The sequence below is a fragment of the Pinus tabuliformis genome, chromosome 2_1, assembly GCF_031772625.1.
Source record: "Pinus tabuliformis cultivar Carrire ecotype Pingquan chromosome 2_1, CPIR1, whole genome shotgun sequence".
Classification (NCBI taxonomy): Eukaryota; Viridiplantae; Streptophyta; class Pinopsida; order Pinales; family Pinaceae; genus Pinus; species Pinus tabuliformis.
The window spans coordinates 92209163-92235278 of NC_142299.1; the positions used below are offsets into that span (position 1 = coordinate 92209163).

At 35.0% G+C, this 26116-nt stretch overlaps 1 protein-coding gene across 3 annotated transcripts in view; it reads left to right on the forward strand.

Annotated features, from left to right (window-relative positions):
* Positions 1-26116, forward strand: part of LOC149198932 (uncharacterized) — a 103418-nt gene that overhangs the window by 44765 nt on the left and 32537 nt on the right. For 2 of the 3 annotated variants that reach the window (XM_089402222.1, XM_089402224.1), the window contains exon 1: positions 25969-26095. The exons of the other annotated variant lie outside the window; for it this stretch is intronic. In XM_089402222.1, the coding sequence (XP_089258348.1) occupies positions 25984-26095 (112 nt within the window). In that variant the 5' untranslated portion in view covers positions 25969-25983. Of the gene's footprint in view, positions 1-25968; positions 26096-26116 lie in introns of those variants that run through there. 3 annotated transcript variants of the gene reach the window in all.

Genomic DNA, 26116 nt, shown 5'->3' on the forward strand with positions numbered 1-26116 from the left:
ATACCTAAAAAATAATAACTTGAAATAATAGATTTTAACTATGACATTATAGTATATAGTATGTATAATTGCCCTAGTTGTATATCCCTTCTCGTTGAATCACAATCCAAAACCTCACAGAAATTACACGATATGCGTTAAAAAAACTATTGGGAATTAAGGAATCTCCCAAGGAAATTCAGCACTGAATTCCTCTTGTGTTGAACGATTTTTATATGCATATTTAACTACAATTTAAAATAAAACTAGAATTTGCACCACATGTTGCAAAGGAAATGCCGTAAGGCGGGAGCATAGGAAAGAATAACATAGAAGATAGAAGCAAAAAAATTAGGCAATCTTTTTTATCTACCGACATTTCTGTGAGAAAAAAATTGTAGAAAACCTTTAAAAGACATCTAGTGCTATTCCATGATTAGTCCATTTAGTCTCATCTCTCTCTCCCAAGCACTCTTCATTTGGTGAATGCATTGAAAAAGTGTCCATGGCAACCATGGTTTTGGTGGCTTGGAGTTGAGTTGGCATTGACGATAGGAAGAAAATTTGAGATTTGAAAGAAAGCTTTTATACTCTCGATATGTTTCATTGGGTATGAACTTTCTCATAGTATAGGGTTTGTTGGGTACATACCCTCCATATGGGTATTGTCCAAAATTCAAAGCAACATGTTGCCCCTGATGCCACCCATATTATTGTAGTTAAGATCCTTGCTAGATCTTCCTTTGCCTCCAACTTTGGCCACCTACCACCTAGATTATTGTAGTTAATATCCCTGCTAGATCATCCTTTGTCTCCACCTTTAGCCACCAGGATGCATGTAATAATATCTAGAAAGAGTATTCCCATATTGTTGTGGAGAAATCCAATTCTGAGAGGGCATGTGATTGGGTGCACGCTAGAAGAAATTAGGAAGGGGCTACTTTCTAGAAAAGTGGATTGAAGATAAAACACCATTGTAGAAGGTGCATGTGGAAAATTTTTATTCTTCTAATATGTTTTGTGTTGAGTTTGCAAATATGAAAGATCAAGTATGCAAATGTTTTTTGTTATGAGGAAGAATTCCAAAAGATCAGTGACCAATAAGAAATTGAGTTTTTCCTTGAAAGCGATGAGCTGAACATTGCATGTAGTTTGTGCATAGATTCCAACGTTATGAACAATGGGAAAGTTGTTATAAATTGTGGCTACGCAATAATCAAATATGTTTAAGAGATGATAATAGTACCTAAAGAGAAAGATATCATAGGAGAGTATCCCAACTTGAGGCAACATTGGGTGGTTATTTATGAGGCTTTTGATTCATCGAGTATTGATGGAGAATGGAATATGAAAGTCAAGTCATGTTTTTACTGTCTCAAATTAAACCACATTCCTTGCAAGCAAGTCTCCATCCTTGTCAAATCACCTTTTTTTTCAAATGGAGATGCGTTTAACTCCATGGAGTATTTGTCCGGTGTAAAAATGAACATATGTATTAACGAAGACATGTATAAGATGAAATCTCATAATCATTTATCCTAATCATCAATAGTGGGTTTAAGTCATTGGTCCCTTATCACTTGATTCTAGGAGTGTTCAAATTCATCTCATCTATTCACACTTAATAGATTATACTAGGTATTATGAGGTCCATTTTTATCATTGGTGGGTCCCATTATGTCCACCTTTAGCCACCAGGATGCATGTAATAATATCTAGAAAGAGTATTCCCATATTGTTGTGGAGAAAGCCAATTATGAGTAAAGAGGGCATGTGGTTGGGTGCGTGCTAGAAGAAATTAGGAAGGGGATACTTTCTAGAAAAGTGGATTGAAGATAAAGCACCATTGTAGAAGGTGCGTGTGGAAATTTTTTATTCTTCTAATATGTTTTGTGTTGAGTTTGCAAATATGAAAGATCAAGTATGCAAATGTTTTTTATTATGATGAAGAATTCCAAAAGATCAATGACCAATAAGAAATTGAGTTTTTCCTTGAAAGCGATGAGATGAACATTGCATGTAGTTTGTGCACATATTCCAACGTTATGGACAATGGGAAAGTTGCAATATATAAATGCAGATAAATTGTGGCTACACAATAATCAAATATGTTTAAGGGATGATAACAGTACCTAAAGAGAAAGACATCATCGGAGATTACCCCAATTTGAGGCAACATTATGTGGTTATTTATGAAGCTTTTGATTCATCGGGTATTGATGGAGAATGGAATATGAAATTCAAGTCATGTTTTTACTGTCTCAAATTAAACCGCATTCCTTGCAAGCAAGTCTCCATCCATGTCAAAGCACCCTTTTTTTCAAATGGAGATGCACTTAACTCCATGGAGTATTTGTCTGGTGTAAAAATGAACATATGTATTAATGTATTAATGAAGACATGTATAAGATGAAATCTCTTAAGCATTTACGCTAATCATCAATAGTGGGTTTGACATTGGTCCTTATCACTTGATTCTAGGAGTGTTCAAATTCATCTCATCTATTCACACTTAATAGATTATACTAGGTATTCTGAGGTCCATTTTTATCATTGGTGGGTCCCATTGTGTCCATTAATAGTTTTCCTCATTAAATGGTACTAAAGTAGCTTCTTATATGCTTAACATTACCTCTCAGATTCATAAATTATAGAATCATATCATTGATAGGTTTGGAGACATTGGGCCTAGGAGGAAATTACTCATTTTTTCTACCTCTCCCATGTTATGGTGGGGTATATCATTACTGTTTGAAAACCTTGAATACTATTTTGGCACTGTTAATGGTGCTAGATACTGTGACATAGATCTGGTGCTAGATACTATGACATAGATCCACATTATATCTGGTCATCACTATGATCTGTTTTATGACATGGATCCCCCATGTACTTTCTAATGGCCATGGTATTCCATATTATTACATGGAACCACAACATATTTTGCGAGTCTTCATGGATTTTTCTCTCTTTTAATGAGAATGGGTATGCCTGCCTCAAAGACGATTTATATATCTAATTATTTGATGACTAGTTGTAGGCACTTATAGGTCTTTGATCCAATAAATGTTTACATATGCCACTCTACTCACCATGAATTTCTTAATCTATATATATCTAATTGGTTGATGACTAGTTGTAGGTACTTCTGGGTCTTTGATCTAATAAACGTTTACATATGCCACTCTACTCACCATGAATTTATAAATTTCTTAATATATTTTAGCCATCAGTTCCTTTTATGACCTTATACATTAGCATACATATGTTATAATTATATTTTCCACCATAGGTATTGCAAGGAATTTACTACATGAGGCTAAAATTAGATAATTAAGTAATTTCTCATAATTATTTTAGAATGGAGTAATTATTCAGTCACAATTTCTTATGAAATTAAAAAAAAAAAGAAAATTATAATTAGAAAAACTCATAATTGAATTTCATATGAAATTAAAAAAAAATCATAATTAGAAAAACTCATAATTGAAAAAACATTCGTTGATAATTGAGTGTGGAACGTGAGCAAAAATATCATAATAGGGAAAAGATCCATTGCAACTTAGACAAAATATGATAATTGAGCATGGAAGATATCTATGAATTGTGATTTCTTGGTTCACATGCCATGACTTGTATCCACCTAATTCACATCCCATGAAGCATATATTCAATCTCTTGTAAATTCCTTCAAGAAGATGTCAAATTGGAAGATAGGAAAACCTAAAATTTAAGAGTGGAAATTTTGTTGCAATAAAGTCACTAGCTAAGGAATGTGTCTTAAGCGAAAAGGAACAAGAGGGTCTTCAACCAAGGCTCAAGGTATAATATGGTTCTTATAATGCTATTCACGTTATATTAATATGGATCTACATTATTGTCTTCGACCAAGGCTCAAGGTATAATATGGTTCTTATAATTCTATTCACATGATATTAATGTGGATCTACATGATTTCTCCCTCCATCATATGTTGTATTCAATTCCATATACTATATCTAATTTTTCTTCAATATATTAGGTTAGATTTAGTTGTAATCAACATTCCTACTTGCTTGAAAAGGTTAAGAATGACATTTATTTTCCATGTGTGTAGGTAGCAAGTGATAGGAGCAGGAGCATTAAATCTCTAGAGAATGACCTTTAAGAAAACGCTATGTTCCATGGCTCCTCTTCTCATAGAAAGGAATTATATTGATTACAATAGATCTAGAGGGATTTTGTGTAGTGATCTATCATCCTCTTTGTCTCTGATCTCATTAGATAAAAGAATAGTTCTTATATACAATAAAAATTTTCTACAACAATTGGACATATATGAAAGATCCAAGAAAGAAACAATGTGGATATTGGTCTCAATAAAATTTCTTTTGTTATTTTTTATGATAGTGAGTAGGAGGGAACCAAAGTGTGTAAGAATTCTCTTTGTGAATGTATAAGGTTCAAGAGAAATACAAATTTATTTAAGAAAAGATAATCGAGAATTTTGCTATTTACTATGTTTTGTATTCACTTTCATCGTTGTAATGTATGTGATATTCATTTCTTTCATTGTGTAACTGTAATGTGATATGTTAGCTCCCTGTATCCAGTTCTCATGGAAATCGTCTCGTGGGATTCCTTTTCTTGTTGGGAGCTCCCAGAGTGGTCCATTACTCCTACAATTCTCTACCATGTTCTGTGGAAAACTTGACATGTGGCCATAGTAAGCTTAATGGAAGCTTGGCTATAAAGACTGTTGTTTGGTCCCCAAGCTCATCGCTTAATCCCCTTCAGCCTTACACCATCATATCAGAGTGAGCAGAGTTTGGAAGTGCCAAACGGGTGAAAGAAATAGTGACAGATCTTTCCGATTTATGTTGTTGTTGCAGATCTTTCCGTGCCGTTTTCTACAGGATCGACCTTTGAAACTCTGTTGATTCAGCGTTGGGAAGGTCTCCGGTTCAAATCCAGGTGGCTTTATTTCATTTCCTTCAGTTTGAAACTCTGTTGCTTCAGCATTGGGAACGATCTTCTTCTGTAATTGTTGTTTTCATTTGGAGTTGAAGCTAAGAATAAACAGCCTCAGAGTGTGAGAAAGTATCAATGGTTGGAGGTATGATTTCTTGGGTATTCAAGTTTACGATTCATTTAAGTGTTTATTTCGCATTACAGAATTGTTATTCAGCTAACAGTTGGTATCAGAGCCAAGTTTTATCTTTGCCTTGGTGTTTATGAACGACGTTTTGTCTCTGTTTGTTTCCGAGTTATTATGCTCTGTTTCATTAAGTTTTGAATTAGAAATCATGTAGAAACTATTTTCGGAGGTTTTATGCATGCGGCCCAACCCTCTTTCTTTCCCTTGCATTTTCCTCCTGGTAATGTTAAGAAAGAGAGAAGATTGATGGATTTCTGTGTGTAGTTGATGCATTGCTATAGAAAACCAAATCCTTTAGAGAAACCAGAAGAGGAAAGTGCTATAAAACCTCCAGAGACTTTCAATAATTCAAAGCAAGTGTTGACTGAATTCTGAGAAATAACACCAGCATGTAAAAACAATAGTGAAAGTATTATATTGGCAGTCCACACACTTTTCCAATGGGAAACTAAGAATCCAGCCATCCATAAGCTCATGTTCACCATTGTATTCTACTTTCCCAAACCAGAGAAGAAAGCCCCATAAGATCAGGATATGAAGGCAAGCCATTGAGCCATCGGTTTGGCTCAATGCCATATTTTGAGAATTTTCTAAATTAAGGCATTTATTTGGAAATATGTCTAATTTTTTCTCAATTTTTATGCTTATAATATTTATTTGGTTTAATTATATGCAATTTGGATAATTGTTGTGCAAATTTATAACTATGCTCATATTTAATTTGCATGAATTGATTATTTCTGCTCTAATTAATACATGCTATTTTGGATGAGTATACGAGACCCATCGTTGAATGTTATGCATGAATGTTATAGTTTTACTTATGCAATTTATAATTATTCTCATATCAAGTTAATTTTTATGCATAAAAGAAATAATGTCTAGTGATCCATATAGTTTTTAATTGATTAGAGAATAGCCACAACATCTCTAATTAAATAATATTATATATTATGATTGATTAGGATCACATAAAGAATATTTAGACATTAATTGTAATTAGTTATACTAAATATAATAAATTTTATCCCACATGAATTTTTATTATATTTATATAATTAATTAGGATAAAATATCAAATTATTCATAACTTACCCACAGGAATTATGAATTAATAGTTTTATCATAAAGTTCAAATCTAAGATAGAATTTATATCATATTATAATCATAATATACCCTTTAGAATTATGAATTAAATGAATAATTTGGTAAATTCTATCATAAAGAATAATTAAATCTGCTTGAATTGAAAATTTAGTCCACAGACAATTTTTATGTCATTAGATTCAATTTTAAGCATGAAATTTTATTTAGGCCTCAAATTTAACATAAGCATGTGATCTTTAATTTTATGCAGTTGTACAACCTGCAAATTTCTCTGAAATTCGTTGTGATATCCCTGAACTTAAGGGCGATAACTATAAGGTCTGGAAGGAGAGAGTTCTCCTTCATTTAGGGTGGATGGACATAGACTATGCTATTAGGAAAGATGAACCACCGGAACTCACTGATACCAACACTACAACGAACATCACGCTTTATGAACGATGGGAGTGATCTAATCACCTAAGCATGATGTTCATTAAGACTAAAATTTCTGCTGGTATTCGTGGTTCTGTTGATCAGCATGAAAAGGTCCGAGACTTGCTGAAAGCCATTGACGATCAATTCGTCACTTCAGACAAGGCACTAGCAAGTACCCTAATCATGAAGTTCTCATCCCTAAGGCTCACCAGTGTGAAAGGTGTACGTGAGCACATCATGCAAATGAGGGACACTGTGGCTCAATTGAAGAAACTCAAGGTTTAAATATCAGAGTCCTTCCTGGTGCACTACATCCTGAACACCCTTCCGCACCAATACGAACCCTTCAAAATCTCATACAACACACATAAGGATAAATGGTCAATTAATGAACTCATGACCATGTGTGTTCAAGAGGAAGGGAGACTGGTGATGGAACTGGGACAAAGTGCAATGCTGGCATCGCGTGGAAAGGGAAAATCTCAAGCCAATCAGAAAGGGAAAGGTAAAGTACCTCCACAAGCCGATATCAAGAAGGATTCCAAGTGCTTCTTCTATAAAAATAAGGGACACATGAAGAAGGAATGCGCCAAATTTCAGAAATGGCTTGTGGACAAAGGCAATGCAATCTCATTTGTTTGTTATGAATCTAATATGGTTAATGTCAATATTAACACCTGGTGGATTAATTCTGGATCAACAATTCACATTTCAAATTCCTTGCAGGGTTTGCAAAACCTAAGGAAGCCAGTGGGAAGTGAGCAAAGCATATTATCAGGAAACAAGATGGGCTTGCATGTGGAAGCTATAGGAACATGCTATTTAACTTTAAGTAGTGGCTTTGTTTTAGAATTAGAAAAGACCTTTTATGTTCCAAGTTTTTCTAGAAAGTTGATTTCAATTTCAAGGCTTGTACATTTTGGATATTCCTTTAACTTTTCAGAAACATCTTTCAGTGTGTTTTATAAATTTGATTGTGTTGGGAATGGTACTTTATCTGATAGTCTTTACTGCATTAATTGACAAAACAATGTCACTTATGATTCAATGCATGTTCACACTGGCACTAAAATATGTGTTATTAATGAGGATTCCTCTAAATTATGGCACCAGAGATTAGGTCATATCTCCATAGAAAGAATTAAAAGATTAGTAAATGAAGGGGTACTTAATACTCTGGATTTTACTGATTTTGAGACTTGTGTGGACTGCATAAAGGGAAAGCATACCAACAAGTTCAAAGGTGAAAATAGGAGTTCTGACATATTAGAGATCATACATACTGATATATGTAGTCCAAACATGGACTCACATGGTGAGAGATACTTCATCTCTTTTATAGATGATTACTCACGATATATGTATCTTTACATGTGTCATAAAAAGAACGAAGCATTAGATGCCTTTAAAATCTTTAAGGAAGAAGTAGAGAAACAATGCGACAAGTAAATTAAGATCATGAGATCAGATAGAGGTGGAGAATATTATGGTAGATACACAGAAGATGGACAAGCACCTGGGCCATTCGCAAAATTTCTTCAAGAGCATGGGATTGTTGCCCAATACACCATGCATGGTTCAACCTACCATAATGGTGTAGCAGAAAGAAGAAACCGCACATTATTGGACATGGTGCGGAGTATGCTTAGCAGCTCCAATCTTCCTAAATCCTTATGGATTGAAGCACTTAAGACGACAGTGTATATATTAAACTGAGTTCCAACCAAGGTTGTTCCTAAAACACCATTTGAATTATGGGAAGGTTGGAAACCGAGTTTGCGACATATGTGCGTTTGGGGATGCCCGTCTGAAGTGAGAATATATAATCCACAAGAGAAGAAGCTGGACCCAAGGACCATTAGGGGGTATTTAATTGGGTATGCTGAAAGGTCTAAAGGTTACAGATTTTATTGTCCATCTCACAACACTAGGATTGTGGAATCAAGAAATGAAAAGTTTCTTGAAAATGACTTGATCAGTGGGAGCGATCAAACTAGGAACATAGTTTCTGAGAAGGATCTTTCAGAATCTCAACCTTCCACCTCAAGTGATATATTGGTTATAGTTCACAGCACCCCTCAAGTACAAACTGGTGTTGAACAACCAATTGTTGAAGTTCCACAAGCTACTGACAACATTCCAGTAGATCAGGTAGTTCAAGAGTTGCCAAGAACTTTTGAACAATGAGTTGAACCACATACTTCTTAGGAAGATGATGGTACAACATTAAGAAGATCTATTAGACCAAAGAGATCAGTAATTCCTAATGATTATGTTGTGTATCTGCAAGAATCTGACTACAACATTGTAGCCGAAAATGATCCCGAGTCCTTTTCACAAGCCATAAGTTGCAAAGAATCAGAATTATGGTACGATGCCATGAAGGAAGAGATGAATTCTATAAAGAGTAATGGAGTCTGAGATCTTTTTGAGTTTCCTAATGGTGTAAAAGCCATTGGATGTAAATGGGTCTTTAAGACAAAGAAATACTCATTGGGCAACATTGAGAGATATAAGGCAAGACTCGTTGCTAAGGGATTCACTCAGAAAGAAGGAATCAATTACACAGAGACTTTCTCTCCTGTATCTAAGAAAGATTCCTTGCGCGTTATTTCGGCATTAGCAGCCCATTTTGACTTGGAGTTGCAAAAAATGGATGTGAAAACGACATTTATCAATGGAAATCTAGAGGAGGAGGTTCACATGAAACAACCTGAAGGATTCCCCTCTAGTGATGGTGAGCAATTGGTTTGCAAGCTCAAGAAATCCTTATACAGTTTAAAACAAGCATCCCGCCAATGGTATTTGAAATTCCATAATGTAATTTCTTCATTCGGTTTTGTAGAAAACATTATGGATCAATGTATATACCTGAAAGTCAGTGGGAGTAAAATTTGTTTTCTTGTTTAATATGTGGATGACATTTTGCTAGCAACCAATGATAAGGGTTTGCTACATGAGGTGAAACAATTACTCTCTAAAAATTTCGATATGAAGGATATGGGTGAGGCATCTTATGTCATTGGCATTAAGATCCATAGAGACAGATTCCGAGGCATCTTGGGTCTGTCTCAGGAGACCTATATTAATAAAATTTTAGAGAGATTTCGGATCAAGGATTGTTCACCAAGTGTAGCTCCCATTGTGAAGGGTGATAGGTTCAATTTGAACCAATGCCTGAAGAACGACTTTGAAAGGGAACAAATGAAGAACATTCCATCTGCTTCTGCTCTCGGAAGCCTAATGTATGCTCAGGTCTGCACAAGACTTGACATTGCACTTGTTGTGGGAATGTTGGGATGATATCAGAGTAATCTAGGTTTAGACCACTGGAGAGATACAAAGAAAATAATGAGGTACCTTCAAGGAACCAAAGACTACATGCTTATGTATAGACGGACGAACAATTTGGAAGTAATTGGCTACTCAGACTTTGACTTTGCTGGATGTGTTGATTCACGCAAATCAACATCATGATACATTTTTATGATGGCCAGTGGAGCTGTATCATGGAGCAGTGCCAAGCAGACCTTGACTGCCACTTCCACTATGGAAGCCGAGTTCGTCTCCTGTTTTGAGGCTACTTTACATGGTGTATGGCTTAAGAGTTTCATTTTTGGGCTTAGAATTATGGATTCTATCTCTAAGCCATTGAGAATGTATTGCGACAATTCAGCTGCTGTTTTTATGGCTAAAAACAACAAAAGTGGGAGTCGATGTAAACACATCGACATTAAGTATTTAGCTATAAGGGAATGTGTTAAAGAAAAGAAAGTGGTCATTGAGCACATCATCATTGAGTTGATGATCGCTAATCTTTTGACTAAGGGCATGCCACCGTTAAAATTCAAGGATCATGTAATGAATATGGGACTTGGTTCCATTATGTAGTTTCTCATTGTATGGAAAATGTTATTTTTATGAAATTTTTAATTATTGTGATGTTTTCCTGATATTTATGTGCACCTTAATTTGATTTGAGAGAATTCATCTGTGTAGGACCAAGAATAAACATAAGGTTTATTCATTAATAAATTGTTGCCACATAAATTATAATAGAAATAAATACATAGTAATACATGGAAGATAATACTCGTCACTAGAGGACTCATCGCCATGATTCATGTATCTATTACTTAATACAGATTATCAATGGGTTTTAAGATGAGACGTTAGATTAGAAGTATGGACCAAGTGGGAGAATGTTAGCTCCCTGTATCCAGTTCTCACGGAAACCATCTTGCGGGATTCCTTTTCTTGTTGGGAGCTCCCGGAGTGGTCCATTACTACTTCTACGGTTCTCTACCATGTTCTGTGGAAAACTTGACACGTGGCCACAACAAGCTTGATGGAAGCTTGGCTATAAAGACTGTTGTTTGGTCCCCAAGCTCATTGCTCAATCCCCTTCAGCCTTACACCATCAGATCAGAGCAAGCAAAGTTTGGAAGTGCCACGAGTGAAAGAAACAGTGATAGATCTTTCCAATTTATGTTCTTGTTGCAGATCTTTCCGTGCTGTTTTCTCTAGGATCGACCTTTGAAACTCTGTTGCTTCAGCATCAGGAAGGTCTCTGGTTCAAGTCCAAGCGGCTTTATTTCATTTCCTTCAGTTTGAACTCGGTTGCTTCAGCATTGGGAACGATCTTCTTCTGTAATTGTTGTTTTAAGTCGGAGTTGAAGCTAAGAATAAACAGTCTTAGAGTGTGAGCAAGTATCAATGGCCGGAGGTATGATTTCTTGGGTATTCAAGTTTAGAATTCTTTTAAGTGTTTATTCTGCATTACAGAATTGTTATTCAGCTAACATGATATTCATTTCTTTCATTGTGTATGAGTTCCCTTACGACTTTCTTGAAGGAATTTACAAGTGAAGTGAGATACTCTATTTCTTTCTCTAACAATGATAGTTCTTTTACATCCCTTATCCCTTATCTCATGAAGCATATTTTTGTGATGTTAAAAGTTTCATATTTTAAATTAGTTATAAATTCTATTGCAAATTAGTTATAGTGTCTAAGATGATGAAACTTAAGGGGATATTCCTTATATATGACTATAAGATCTATAAATTTATTATATTTTCTTTATTTTTTAATTTAGATTTCATTTTTATTATCATTCACAATTTTATTTTTCCAATCAATTATCTTGATAACATTCCTTCTACTTTGTACTTAGCACCTTCCAAGTGAAACAATGTACCCTATATTTGGATATGATGATGTGTAAATTCTCTTTTCTTTAGAAATTACTTAGTTTCAACAAAGTCAATTCACATATAATGCTTAATATTCACACACACACGACTTGACCTACTAGAAATTTGAACCTTGAATCTTATGATTTACATAATACTTCATAATATGGTGGTTGCCAATTTAGCTACCCTAATGGACTTATTTTTATGACTTTTTTCTATATTGTAATTTATTTAATCATTTTCTAACAACAAAAATGAGTATATTCAAATCAATGAATATCATCATAGAATAAAATTAATAGATAAATCATGCAAAAAAATTATAATGAATAAGTTTACATAAAACTCATTATATATAATTTTCCCAAATTTTATAAGTTAATTATTTTTCAACATATTTTCTTTGCTTATTTCACCATTTAGATTTCTAATAATTAAGGCAGCTTAGTCCTTTCCACTCAAGGTGCAAATTATGCTTTGGGGTGCAAATCAATATGCAGCAGCGAAAAAATTAATTTCTTACTAAGGTGCAAAGACTTGCATAATTGCTTACTAAGGTGCAAAGACTTGCATAAATAATGGTGGGCGATAACTATAGTATATGGTTCAATGACTTAATGGTTAATTTCTTACTAAGGTGCAAAGACTTGCATAATTGCTTACTAAGGTGCAAAGACTTGCATAAATAATGGTGGGCGATAACTATAGTATATGGTTCAATGACTTAATGGTTAATTTCTTACTAAGGTGCAAAGACTTGCATAATTGCTTACTAAGGTGCAAAGACTTGCATAAATAATGGTGGGCGATAACTATAGTATATGGTTCAATGACTTAATGGTGGGCAGTAACTCTAGGTAAGTATAGTGTATAGTATAAATTTGTATATGAATTTCAATAATGTTAAAACTTTTTCATATTTCAAATTAGTTATAGATTCTATTAAAAATTAGTTATAGTGTCTAACATGATGAAACTTAAGGAGATATTTCTTATATATGACTATAAAATCTATAAATTTGTTATATTTTCTTTGTTTTTTGTTTAGATTTCAATTTTATTATATTCACAAATTTATTTTTCCAATCAATTATCTTGATAACATTCCTTTTAATTTATACTTAGCACCCTCTAAGTGCAACATTGTACTCAATATTTAGATATGATGATGTGTAAATTCTCTTTTCCTTAGAAATTAATTAATCTAATATATAAAAGTAATTTATAAAAACAATTTTTTTTATTATTTTAATATACCAAGAAATCCAACATACAAATGTAATTTTCAAAAGTATGCATCTTGAATATACGCAATAAACTTGCATTTGAAATGGACACAAAGCTTTCATAAATCTATCGGAGGATGCCCAAAAGCCCAAGGTAAAAGCTGAGATAAATCTATGCGACAAAAGCCCAAGGTAAAAGCTGAGATAAATCTATGCGAGGGTGCCCCTACATTTATGTGTGTGACATGAAGTGCTCTCACATATTCAGATGTCACATAGGCTTACGAATATAGCACAAAGGTCAAAGAATACGGTTATGAAGAAACTGATAATATCATAGCATAGCAAAAAATATGTTTAAGTGCACCGCACAAATTTCATGGCTAGTCTGGTAATGAAATGATACCTAAAATTTATAAAGGAAACAAACTTGTGAGAATGCTCCAAATTGCAATAAAAGAATATAAGACTTGAATGCCTCAAAGATGCAGAGATAAGTCAAGATCCACAATTTTTGTGCTAATTAGGGTAACCATACGACCAGGCGAGGCGTTGTATTATGCTGTTGAGCATCTTCGTTTGTGGACTTCGTTTCAGATGTTGGCCTTTGTTTCAGATGTTCAAAATCAGCACGCAGAAACATAATCAAAAGATATGCTACAATCAATCATTTAAAGTTGGATTACATTGAAATTGAAATTTTAATTTCTCAACATATTTTCATAATTTTAATTTTAATTTCTCAACATATTTTCATAATTTTGTATGTTACAAATTTGGGTAATTAGAACAGAATAAGTCTGTTACAGACTGACTATCCAGATCACGCATTGACTCCCATAAACATCTTCAAGACTTTCAAGAAGATTTCTGGACTTGCAGAGAAAAGACTTAACACTCTGGGGACACATATATTTCACTATCACCCTCCGCCTTGAAGCCACTGACACCAACAAAAATAGGGCGAAGGCCACCCAGGAGCTCGCAATTATTGAGATTGCACTCTTCTGCGATTAGCCGTAGTGTTTTCTCCAAGGCCACCGTCTTCCCACACATACTCTCCGCGGAGGGCCATTTCTAGCAACTTCCTATCAGTTGTTACCGTCATCTTCGAAATCGCAATAGCAGAGCTGGCACCGAAGAGAACAGGTTGCAATTGAGCCAACATTGCCTCCGAGGGAAGCGGGTCGTTACCCATTAGCCGTACTGCCTAAGGGGTTAGGTTTAATAACTATAACTGATACCGTCATCTTCGAAATCGCAATAGCAGAGCTGGCACCGAAGAGAACAGGTTGCAATTGAGCCAACATTGCCTCCGAGGGAAGCGGGTCGTTACCCATTAGCCGTACTGCCTAAGGGGTTAGGTTTAATAACTATTTTTTCCAACTATTTTAAGACGATCAAATGGCTAAACTTCTTCTAATCGTCTAAATTTTAATCCAATGATGCACAAAGATGGCAAGTAGGCAAAAAGGAAAGTGTTTTATGTTCATAAGGCGTAATTATAATTTGAGGGACCCATGGATCTCAGGTTGTGATGGAGACAGTTTCAACATTCCATAATAATTTCCGAGTTGACTGATCATTTAATTTTCTTTATTCTGCAAATCAAAATACAAGAGCCGCTGGTATAATTAAACAAATGATGTCAAGGATCGCCACTGGAAACTACCGGACGATAATGTCAAAAAAATAAATTATTTGTGGGTCGTAAAATATACCCTTGCCTCGGCAACTGTATTCTTTCTGAAAATCGGACAGGATCCGCAATTTACCATAATACAAACTCCATTAAGTTATGGTAATCATTTTAGAGCATGGTACATATTGCATCAGAGCATAATATGTATTTCAGAGTATGATACAGGTATAATAAGAGTCTATCCAATCAATTTCAAGATAAATAGCTCAAAATATTATTTAAAAATAATAAATTCTAATCTCTAATGTTAGACTATAACAAATTTTCAGTTTTTTTTGGCCAAACCCAAACTAATATGGGTTTGACCAAAAACTGAATACTATATTTTCATAGATATTTTAATACACATTTTCATCCATACTAATGTACATTTGCTAAAAAGGGACTATGATAAAATATGCTATAATATATGACATAATATATGATATAATATATTAATTGTTTATTGAAAAAATGAAAAATATGCTATAATGTTTTAATGAAAAATGAAAAATAATATTACTCATAATTATTCGATTTTTGGTTTTTAAGATAATTTTTAAAATAAGGAAATATATTTTTTCTCAAAAAAGAGATTTGACACAAATTAAACAAAGATTAATACCTTCCATGTAGCATAGTCCTGTCTCTACCTATCGTTATAACTATTTGATTGATTAATGATTGTGTGGAGTGCGAGACAACTCAAATTCTCTCCTCACAATGAAAATTGTCCACACAAAGCTCTCCATAAAACAAAAGCTTTCCGCACGAAACTCTAGACACAAGTTTCAATGATAGTTTAATTGACACGAAATGTTCTATGAAATTTTCAAAGAGGGGTATGCTTTTGGAAATTGCGATAGTTTTATAGATATCATTTGTTGTAGCACCTCTTGTTTTTCAACACATTTTTAGGGTGAAACCATCAAGCCTTTCAGCGATCTAATAAGGGTATCACTGTGGCAATGGGGCACATATTTTTAGAGAAAAGATAGGGAGATCAGGTGCTTTGTCAAGGGAAAACCAATCTCTCAGATGGTCACCTAGTTTGGCTAGAATAACTCTGGTACTTTTACCTCTATTCCATTTTTGTTGCACTTTGAAGGGTTTGTGTGACTTTTTTTTATCTTCAGAGAGCACTGCAGTATTTTGATTTTAGTTTTTTTTTGTATTTGTATGGATAGAAGTTGCCTTAGATATCTAATGTCTCTTACTATTTAGTTATATGTTCTTACGATGTATGAATATTTTTCTTCACGATGTATATGCTTGTTCTTTTTTATGTTTTTTCAACATTGGCAATAAATGCTGGCATGTAATACTCTGAGATGTTTTTTATATGTGTAAATCTCATGCTACTATACTCCTTTTTTCTTCTGGTAATAGAAAAGGATGGTTTTTTTTCCCTAGAAAAATATAATGATCTTTGAATTGTATTTATATTAACTAATACACAATATAATAGTAATATATAATTATATGATTTATATATTATTTAGAAGAGGAAAAAATGTTGGATACTCGTGGGAAATCTTAACTCGTGAATATACTATATATAATTTATCAATGGTCAATTTATTAAGAGTAATATGAACTTGGATGAGGGTAACAATTTTCTTTGTAACTACTCAAGTTGCACCAATGAGATATGTAAAAGGCTTAAACTTACATAAATGAACTAGAGTTAATTAACTACTTAGAGTGAATGGTCTCTCCATGTTTTATTTTAACAAGGGTTTACTCAATCCCTTATTCTTGTGGGATTCCCTACATTGGGGAAACTAGTCGCTCCATTAACCAAAGAATCCAAGAACATGCAGTAGACATTAAGCACAATCATTCCCGCTCCTAGCTTTAGCTGAACATGTAGAGAAATCTAGGTACCATGTATGCATTGAGGATTCCTGGGTCATCACAAGGTTTGATCACTTCCATTATAGGAAGCGAAGAGAGGCCATTGAGATTGAGAAGCATGCAATCAATCTCAACATGGACGATGGTTGGAAATTAAGTAGGAGCTGGATTCTTGCCCTCTCTTCTTGATTGCCCCCTCTTTTTTCTTAAAGTCCCTTTTAACTTTCTTAATTAATTATTCCCCGCTATTTTAATATGAAATAATAATGTTTAAAAGTAATGGTAGAGTAATATTAAACTTATTTTATAATTAGTATACATATATAAATTTTTTGGATTTTGGCCAGAACCAGTACATGCATAAGCAACATCAGGGTCATCTCCCCGCAAAATTGCTCTGGCCATAGGCAAAATATATTCAAAGATTTCTTGCCTATTCCTTCTACTACATTATTCTTATATAGTCGCCAAAAGTTCCCATTAAACATTACATACTTGCATTGCATTAAAAAACAAAATGAGATAACTTACTAGTCTACATCTTCTGAAACTGGTTGTCTTACTTTGTCCATCTCTGTTGCCTTATATTCTGTTGACGTTCCTACATCCTCTGCTTCTAGTTGCGTAATCAATTGTTGAATGTCCAGGTGAACTGTATTCTCCTGAGCAGGAGCGTCCTAAGCACCATTGTTGTGCTTATTATCACCATCCTCCCCACGCCCAAATTCCTCCTTCAAGACGGAGACGACTGTTGTTTCCACCTTTTCCTCTGAGTTTTATACCCCTCGATCTAGGTTCTTGATTTTGGTCATAATTACATTCGAGCCGGTCTACGCAATTTTCATATCTTTACTCAGACTTTCTATTTGACTCATTACAATACAGAAATGGGATCTAGCTTCAGAAATGATTTTCCCTCCTATGCGTGATATCATTTGTTCTATTTCATGCTTGAATGCCCCCCGAAGCATTCTTAGTTGAATCTCTCGCAACATTTCCTTACGAGGAAGCCATTTCTTTGTTTTTAATAGGATGAGTAGCTAACCATAAAGCAAAGGACCTCGTCATCCATCTCCTTATAGCTGAGATCAACTCCAATTTGATGGTCCCAAGGGTTGCTTCAGAATCAATGCCTCTTGTTAATGCTCTTCATGCAAACAAATTCTTTTCCATTGCTTCCTTCTCCAAAAAAAAAATTCCCACACGATTGACCGATAACAACCCTCCTCGAATTTCGTATGTTAATGTCCTTCGTATCCCCTTCGCATTAAATCAAGGTCACCTGCCTTCCAGCTGTCTAGGCTCCTATCAATCATTACCATAATTATCCAACTGGGGGATGATTTATCAGTCCTTTCTCCATTCCTTCTTCCGCATGTTATCTGAACTAGGTACTTAAAACAACAATTATTCCATCTGACATTTGTTTCACCCTTCTCTAGGCCACTCTTGCATATGGAGGAGATGCATTTATTTCGTATCATGGAACTTGACACATAATTGTGGGACCTTCATCTATCGTCAATTTGGCTTACTTAAGGGTGGCAGCCTTATTGGATTGTTCATCGGCCATTTTGTTAAACTCCATTTTTATATGGAAAAATTCAATAAATTTGAATTTGTTCAACATAAGAATTGTTATTTGCATAGTTGGACTTCGCTCAAATTCTTGGTGTTTGGACCACTTGATACATTTTTGAATAGTTATAAGGGAGTCACCAAAAATAGTTAAGTGAGCGATGCCATCGTCAAGAACTTGTTTCAATCCTTGCCATAAGCCAAGTTCTTCCGCTCTATTGTTTGTGGATACTCCCAAACCCCATGCATACTTTTCCTAGAATTTTTCATTGGGGCATAGAATTACCCCCTGCTCCAACCTCCCCCTACATATATAAATTCTTAATCTATAATTAAATGTTAATTTAATTCAATTTTATTAATATAATTTAATATTAAAATAAAAATAAAAATAATTATTTCAATTCTTCTAACAACTAAATCCTAACGGCTAACAACTATTTCATAACTGATAATTCTTATTTTATAATTAAATATTAATTTTATTTAATCTAATTTAATACCAAAATAATTATAATTTTTATTATTTCAAATTTTCTAACAACTAATTCCTAACGGCTAATTACCACACAACTAACTCTAGACCCAGATGCATCTTTGCTATTTAAACTTTTGGATAGATTGATTTTTTTACCTTTGCCCCAAAGATGAACCACATTAGATGGTTCGAAACATCAACAAGTCTTATTGATGTGATTAATCTGAAAGACAATCTCATTAGCACAAGATCTTTATTCAAATAACATTTCATTAAATATTTGGTTAAAGCTATATTTATATTTCTTACACCTAATATTTATTTAAAACTTATTCCACAGTATGTGTAGTTAAATAGCATTTGTATTATCAATATAATATGTTTGTTATCTTTACTAATTATTTGATAATAATATTTCATTATTATTATCCTGCACTTCTTTTTTTTCAATCACTTCAACATTCCCATTTATCTATTTAAAAAATATTCTAATTTTTATAAACAAAATAAAAATAAAATTACACTCAGAACATCACCTACATTATCAAAATTTAACTAACATTATTAAAATTTCAAACCATATTGATTATATTGGCATAGATCCATCTTAACCCCAGACCTAGCAAGCGTCGAGAGGGATCAAATCTCTTGAGGTGCAAACCTATTCTTTGAGTGCAAAACTTGAGGAAATGTTTACACCTTAAGAGATTTGATCCCTCTCGACACTTGATAGATCTAGGGCTAGGATGGATCTATGATGGTTTAATTTTAAATCTAACGATTTAACATGAACATTTCCCTATACTAAATTGTAAAACACCTCTTAACACAACCAATTTTAAACAAGGAATTAAAACTAAACACTTCTTAAAACAAGTGTAACTACATGATAGCTTGCCCCTGCCGCTTAATAAAAAAATAGTAAAACTATCTGATCATGGTTGTTATATATTAAAAGAATTAGTTACTATGCTTTGTAAATGTATCTTTGGGACATGGATTGAAAATATAAGTTTCAATCCATTTCAGAGTTTCAAAAATTATAATTTAAAATGTAAATTAATATTAGCACAATTTTTGAAAGAAATATGATTGGTCAACCACTTGTTTGATGGATTCACTACTTATTTGAATTAAAATGTGATGAAACATTACTTGTTCATGGATCATTTACTTGTTTGAAAAATTTGCATCTTAATTTTAAAAATTAAGAAAATAGTACAATGTATTATTTCGTACAAGCCCATTACTTGTTTGGAAAATTTTACGGTGAGTACCTCAAAAGTTTTTACTATTTTTATATTAAATATGAAGGATCCACCTCATTTGAAATGTTTGACCCTCAAGCCACTACTTTAGGGAAAAATGTACAAAATAAATTACTTTTTTATGAATCCATTGCTTGTTCATGTTGCTTAAATAACCATTTTTTTCAGGACAAATTGCAATCATGTATGGGTTTGAGGGACTCACATTCAAAATCCATGGAGGATACATTGAGGCAATTGTACAAGAGTACCGATCGGGTTTGTTGACTGTGGTCAATTACAATAATTTATGCCAGTGCGAGATGTTGGAGAATGTTAAAATGCATCTTTCTACCATTGATTGCGGTCCATTATGACCAGAGTCATTGGGTTGTAATCGTTTCGGAGACTGAGCCTAGAACAAACCCCAACCTACCACAGAACACCAACAAAACCATATCAGTTAAATGTATGTCAAGAAAACCCTGGAAGTGAAAGTTGACAAGCAAAGCAAGAAGAGTCGGCTTACCTGAAGAGTTATGGCGTTGGAGGAACGAAACCCCAACTAAGTCACAGTCACAAGTGAAAACCCTGCATACGAAGGAGCGACTACCATTAGTGTCGAAGAAAAACAATGAAGACTAGCTAAAGCATGGAAAAGAAAGCTTACCTTGTCAGGACCAAGCGAAGCCGAGGAAGTCCACTGTGACTGAGACCTGCCAGAACATAAAAAGTTCATACATCAACCAGAGAACCAGTAACCGAAAGCTTAACCAGAAAACTGAAGCAGAGCCATATAAGGGAACAGTGGAAGGAATAGTAACCACGAAGAAGGTTAAAGAGCCAACAGAGGAACGAAGTAAACCCTCTCACGAAGTCAACGAAGCCTCCAATACAGTGCCCAGGCAACTGGGTAACGAAACAACAAGTGTGGGTGGAGTTACCTCACCACCAGGTGGAGGAACGCATAGCCGGGTGCATACAGACCATTACTGCCGAGCTTGACACAGTCGCAAGCAAGCCAACGAAAGACCACAAACCCTCACCGCGACAGAGAGAAGACGAAAAATGCCAAATTGAAGTGAAACGAGGGTTTAGCATAACCAAGGAGACGGAATGAGAAAATCGAGGCGAGTACAAAAGCCAGCGTAGTAGCAATAACTCCATAATCAATGCCAATAGACAAATATCTTTGTTAATCAACTACTTAAGACTAATCATACGTGTTTGACCTGATCCATATATTAATCATTGTTTAATTAACTGTAATCCATAAGTTAACGGGATGGTCCCATCATATTGTGGTATCAAAGCAGGATTTGGAGTTTTCCTGAGAAATGGAAGTTGGAAGACGAGGTCGTGGAAGGGGTGCTTGGAGAGTAGCAGAGGAAGGATTACGGGAGGAAATTAGGATCCTTACTGCCTGTTTAGAGGCAGTTGAAGTAGGAAGGAGAAGGGATCTAGAGGTAGGAGATGACATTGAAGAAGAAGCCATAGTTGCGACAGATGGATCGGACGAAGAAGGGCCAAAAATTAGATTGTTGAGGTCGGTCCTATTGGCTAGTAGCAAGCGTAAGCTAGAGATTCCAAATTACGATGGCAGCTTGTCCACAGAAGTTATGTTGGACTGGATCAACGAATTGGACAAATACTTCGAGTGTGAAGAGGTCAGTGAAGATCAGAGAGTTAATTTCACAGCAACAAATCTGAAAGGACACGCAGCCCTGTGGAGGGACAGTGTCCAAGTGGAAAGAAGAAAGATGAACAAGTTGCCAATAAAGAAATGGCCAAGAATGGTGGCCAAGCTGAAGGGCAGATCTTTTCCCAAAGATTACCAGATTGCATTGCATCGGCAAGTGCAGAATCTGAGGCAAAAAGGGATGACAGTGAGAGAATATACTGAAGAATTCTACATGGTAAATTTAAGAGCTGGTTTCACGGAGGACACCCCGGAAAAAACAACAAGGTATGTAAATGGCTAAGATTGGAAATATTAGATGAGATAAGCATTCTTTCCCCCAAAAATATAGAGGAAGCTTACCATAGTGCCATGAAGGTAGAGGAGGAGATCACCAGAAAACAAAATGATAGGAGAGGATGAGGAACTGGCAGAGGAAGAGGACAGTCCTATGGCAGAGGATGAACTGCCAATAATAATGAAGAGGGTAGCAGTTCCAAAACTTCAGGGACAGTATAAAAAGGAGAAAACACTAGAGGCAGAAGGCCATATCAGAGAGGAAGAGGAAATGGCTGAGGCAGAGGAGTTGCCTATCAGTGCTACAGGTGCCACAAGGGGGGGCACAGATCTTTTGAGTGTCTTGAAGCAGAACAATCTAGTCAAAGGGGAGTGTATGTTGCACAGCTAGAGGAAGCAGAGGCACCACCCCAAGAAGCAAAAAATGTGCCAGAAACAAGGGAAGCCTTAGTTTTGAATAAAGTGCTGTTGAAACCAGCCAAGGAGACAACTGAACAAACTCAAAGGAAGGCATTATTCCGGACAGTTTGTAAGTCGCACGGAAAATGCTGCAAGTTGATTATCGAAAATGGGAGAACAAATAATTTGGTTGCCATAGAGATGGTAGAGAAGTTGGGTTTGAAGTGGCTGAAGCACCCCACTCCCTACAAGGTATCGTGGTTGCAGAAAGGCCATCAACTGTTGGTTGACGAACATTGTGAATTTGAGTTCCATATTAGCAGGTATAAGGACAAGGTTGTTTGTGATATTATTCCAATGGACATATGTCATATATTGCTAGGAAGGCCATGGCAGTATGACTGGAAGGTAGTGCATGATGGGAAGACAAATGTTACAAGTTTGTCAAAGATGGGATTAAGCACACACTTGTGCCCATCAAAGAGGAGGAGACAATAGAAACAAGCGGGAAGAAAGTGTTACTAATGGGTGGAAAACAGTTTTTGAAGCAGATTGAAGATAGTGAAGTGAACTATGTTGTGGTGAGAAGGGAAAAAACAGTGCTATTGCACACATAAATGTCTGATTTACCTGCAGAAATTCAAAAAATGCTGCAGGACTTCAGCGATATCGTAGTGGACGATTTACCAGATAAATTGCCTCTTAAGAGAAGTATTAGTCATCACATTGACTTTATACCTGGAGAAAGTCTACCGAAGAAAGCAACATACCGGATGAGCCCCAAAGATAACGAGGAAATCAGAAAAAAGGTGCAGGAATTGCTGGATAAAGGGCTGATAAGGGAGAGTTTGAGCCCCTACGCAGTTCCGACAGTTATCGCTCCCAAGAAAGGAGGAGAAGGGTAAGAAAGAACTGGTATGCAAGTTAAAGAAGTCTCTGTATGGGTTAAAACAGTCACCAAGGATGTGGTATCAGAAATTTGATACATTTATATGGGGACTTGGCTTCACTAGAAGCAAAGCAGATCACTGTGTGTATTTTAAATTAATTGGTGACCGTGTTATTTATCTGGTCTTGTATGTGGATGATATGTTGCTGATTGGAAATGACAAAGAAATTATCCAGGATTTGAAGACCCAATTGTCCTCCAAATTCGACATGAAAGATATTGGTGCTGCAAACTATATTTTGGACATCTCTCAATGTGGAGTCTTTAGCCTCTATATAGGCCTCATACATACAATACCATGGGTCATTACCATGGTTCCCTCAATACCATCTATCTAATACCATGGGCCCATTACATTATTACTAACTACTTGTGGTCCCTTACATGATACGGGTTAACCACCTTATTTATTACTATGGCCCATCCCATTATTACATTATTCCCTTGGGTACCTCCCTTTGTACCCCATATTATCCCCCCTAGGTATATAACATAAAACCTAATAATGCTTTTCAGAGATAATCTTGTTAAAATTTGCATTAACTAAATCTTAGTTTTATCTCTCCCATATTTATGCTACCATTTCCATTTTGGTACTGCCTTCCATATTTCTTACCGGACTGTGAATTGTATGTCACTGATACATCACGACCTAAACTGAAATGCTACTCCATTTGGCCTCTCATTCTAGAACTATTATATGTCATTTCATTGCATTAGGTTCAGGAGGGAGGACTGAAGCCACAAGAATAATTAAATGGGCCATCATAAATGTCCTCTCACGGTGTCTAACCATTATGGCTTTTGATAGATTATTTTTTTTAAGGTAAGAGAGGTTGCAAAAATAATTAAAAGGTCCATTACTAATGTTCTAAGGTCTGGAATTGGATCGGAAGGCAAAGAGCACAATACGATTGTGTGTCTAATATTGCTGAATGATCAGGGAAGCTACGACGAAGGCTTTGACAAGTTAAATTGTACAATCTAAGTCTCTGTGAATAAACTTCCTGCAAAAAAAGTTGTATAACCTGAATGAAAGATGGAGATTCAGTGACAGAGCATCTAATGCATTTAATATTGGTAAGTCAATTAGCATCTTTGATATAAAAATCAAATAAGAAAAGTGCATCAGTTTGTTGTTCTCTACCAATTCAATCGCAATAAGCAATGCAACTGCCTTGCATTTGATGAATAGTCTCAATCCTTGCTAAGGATAGAAAAATATGAGAATGGTGATCCTTGTACGAGGACACCCAATAAGTCATTGAGTGGGAATCTAAATCTCCATGTAACCTAAAATCAAACACTACAAAAGGTACTGTAAATCTAAAGCTCCTAATAAAGGATCTGATAATCCTTTGCAGAGGTAAACACTATAAGATATGTGTATTTGGCTTCTTCAAGTACACATGTAGATCATGAGGCATGGTTGATTGACTCAAGTGCATCCTTTCACTTCACATAGAGAGTTTCTGCATATGAGAAATACGATTGATGTCTTCTTATATGATAAGACTAAATTGTTGGTTGCGGAAATTAAGTTGCAATTTAAGTAGAACACTGTGTTTTGCATATCCTACATTAGCCAATCTGATTTCTATAAGCAATTGGATGATTGTAAAAATGTTCGAGAAGGATAATTGCAAGATTTCAGAGCACTAGTATTGACAGAGTTTGGACTGGAATCTATAAGTTACAAGGTAGCACTGTTGTTGATGTGCAACAGTGTGTTCAAATTGGAGCAAAAATCTAGTGTCTCTGAGAGAAGACCATGTATGGCATCAAAGGCTTGGACATATTGGAGAGAAGAGCCTTCGAATACTTCATGGTAAAGTATGGTAAGGTATGAGTAAGAGAATACGCATCACAGTGAGAAACAACAGCTCTGTTGCAATTTGAAATCATTGCAAACATCCTATAATATATGGTAATTAGTTGATATATGGTCATGGGTTGCTAATATCAATTTCCATTGTTAATCTTAAATTTATTTTAAATTACTATTTTTCAATTAAAAAAATACCAATTATTATAAACACCAATTGAAAAATATACCAATTATTATAAACTCTATTTTGTTAATATAACTTAGATATAATTAAGGGGAGATGAAGAACATCCTATCAAATATTTCAAAACCTTTGCAACTTTAATTAGTCTGTGATCATCCCATCCAACGATTTGCACCTGTTCAAGCTTTTTTAGCTACTTTGATTCCAACCATTCGTTCAACCCAACAGAGTTAATTCAACAATGATGAGGTGCAGAAAATATGTAGAAATTGCCCAAATACACCAAAACAAAATCTCCTGACTAGAATGAATAGATTATAGTTTTTAAAAACTAAATTTGCACAAACATTGAAATCAAAACCCTGCTTTTAAATTCTACAAATTCACACAAACATTGAAATCAACACCTTACTTTTAAATTGTACAAATTACCAAACAACAAAAATTAAATTCTAAATCTTAAAACTAGCTTGAATTCAATATGTTTACTCTAATTTAACTATAATTAAACTAAATAACACTTCTATCCTTCCCTTTACCCACTTCAAAAATATACTGGGTAGTGTTCAAAGGAGCAATCTCTTTCTAACGTTTCAAAAGCTTTTGGTTTATCACGTTGATATTTTTGCCTTATGGGCCCTCGAAGTACATTTTCCATTTCGAACATATTTGAGGAGATGATTGCCGTCAATGAACCGCGAATTGCGATGCTATACATGCGTGTCGTGTAAATTACCGGCTCATGGGCAGAATAGAGGAATCCCCCATGGCTAAAGCTTCAGCGGCCTTGCCCTGGGAATGGATCGTCGAGAAGCTGGTTGACAATAAAGACATCGGCACACAGCTGCTCAAAGGTACTCCTAAATTCTACAACC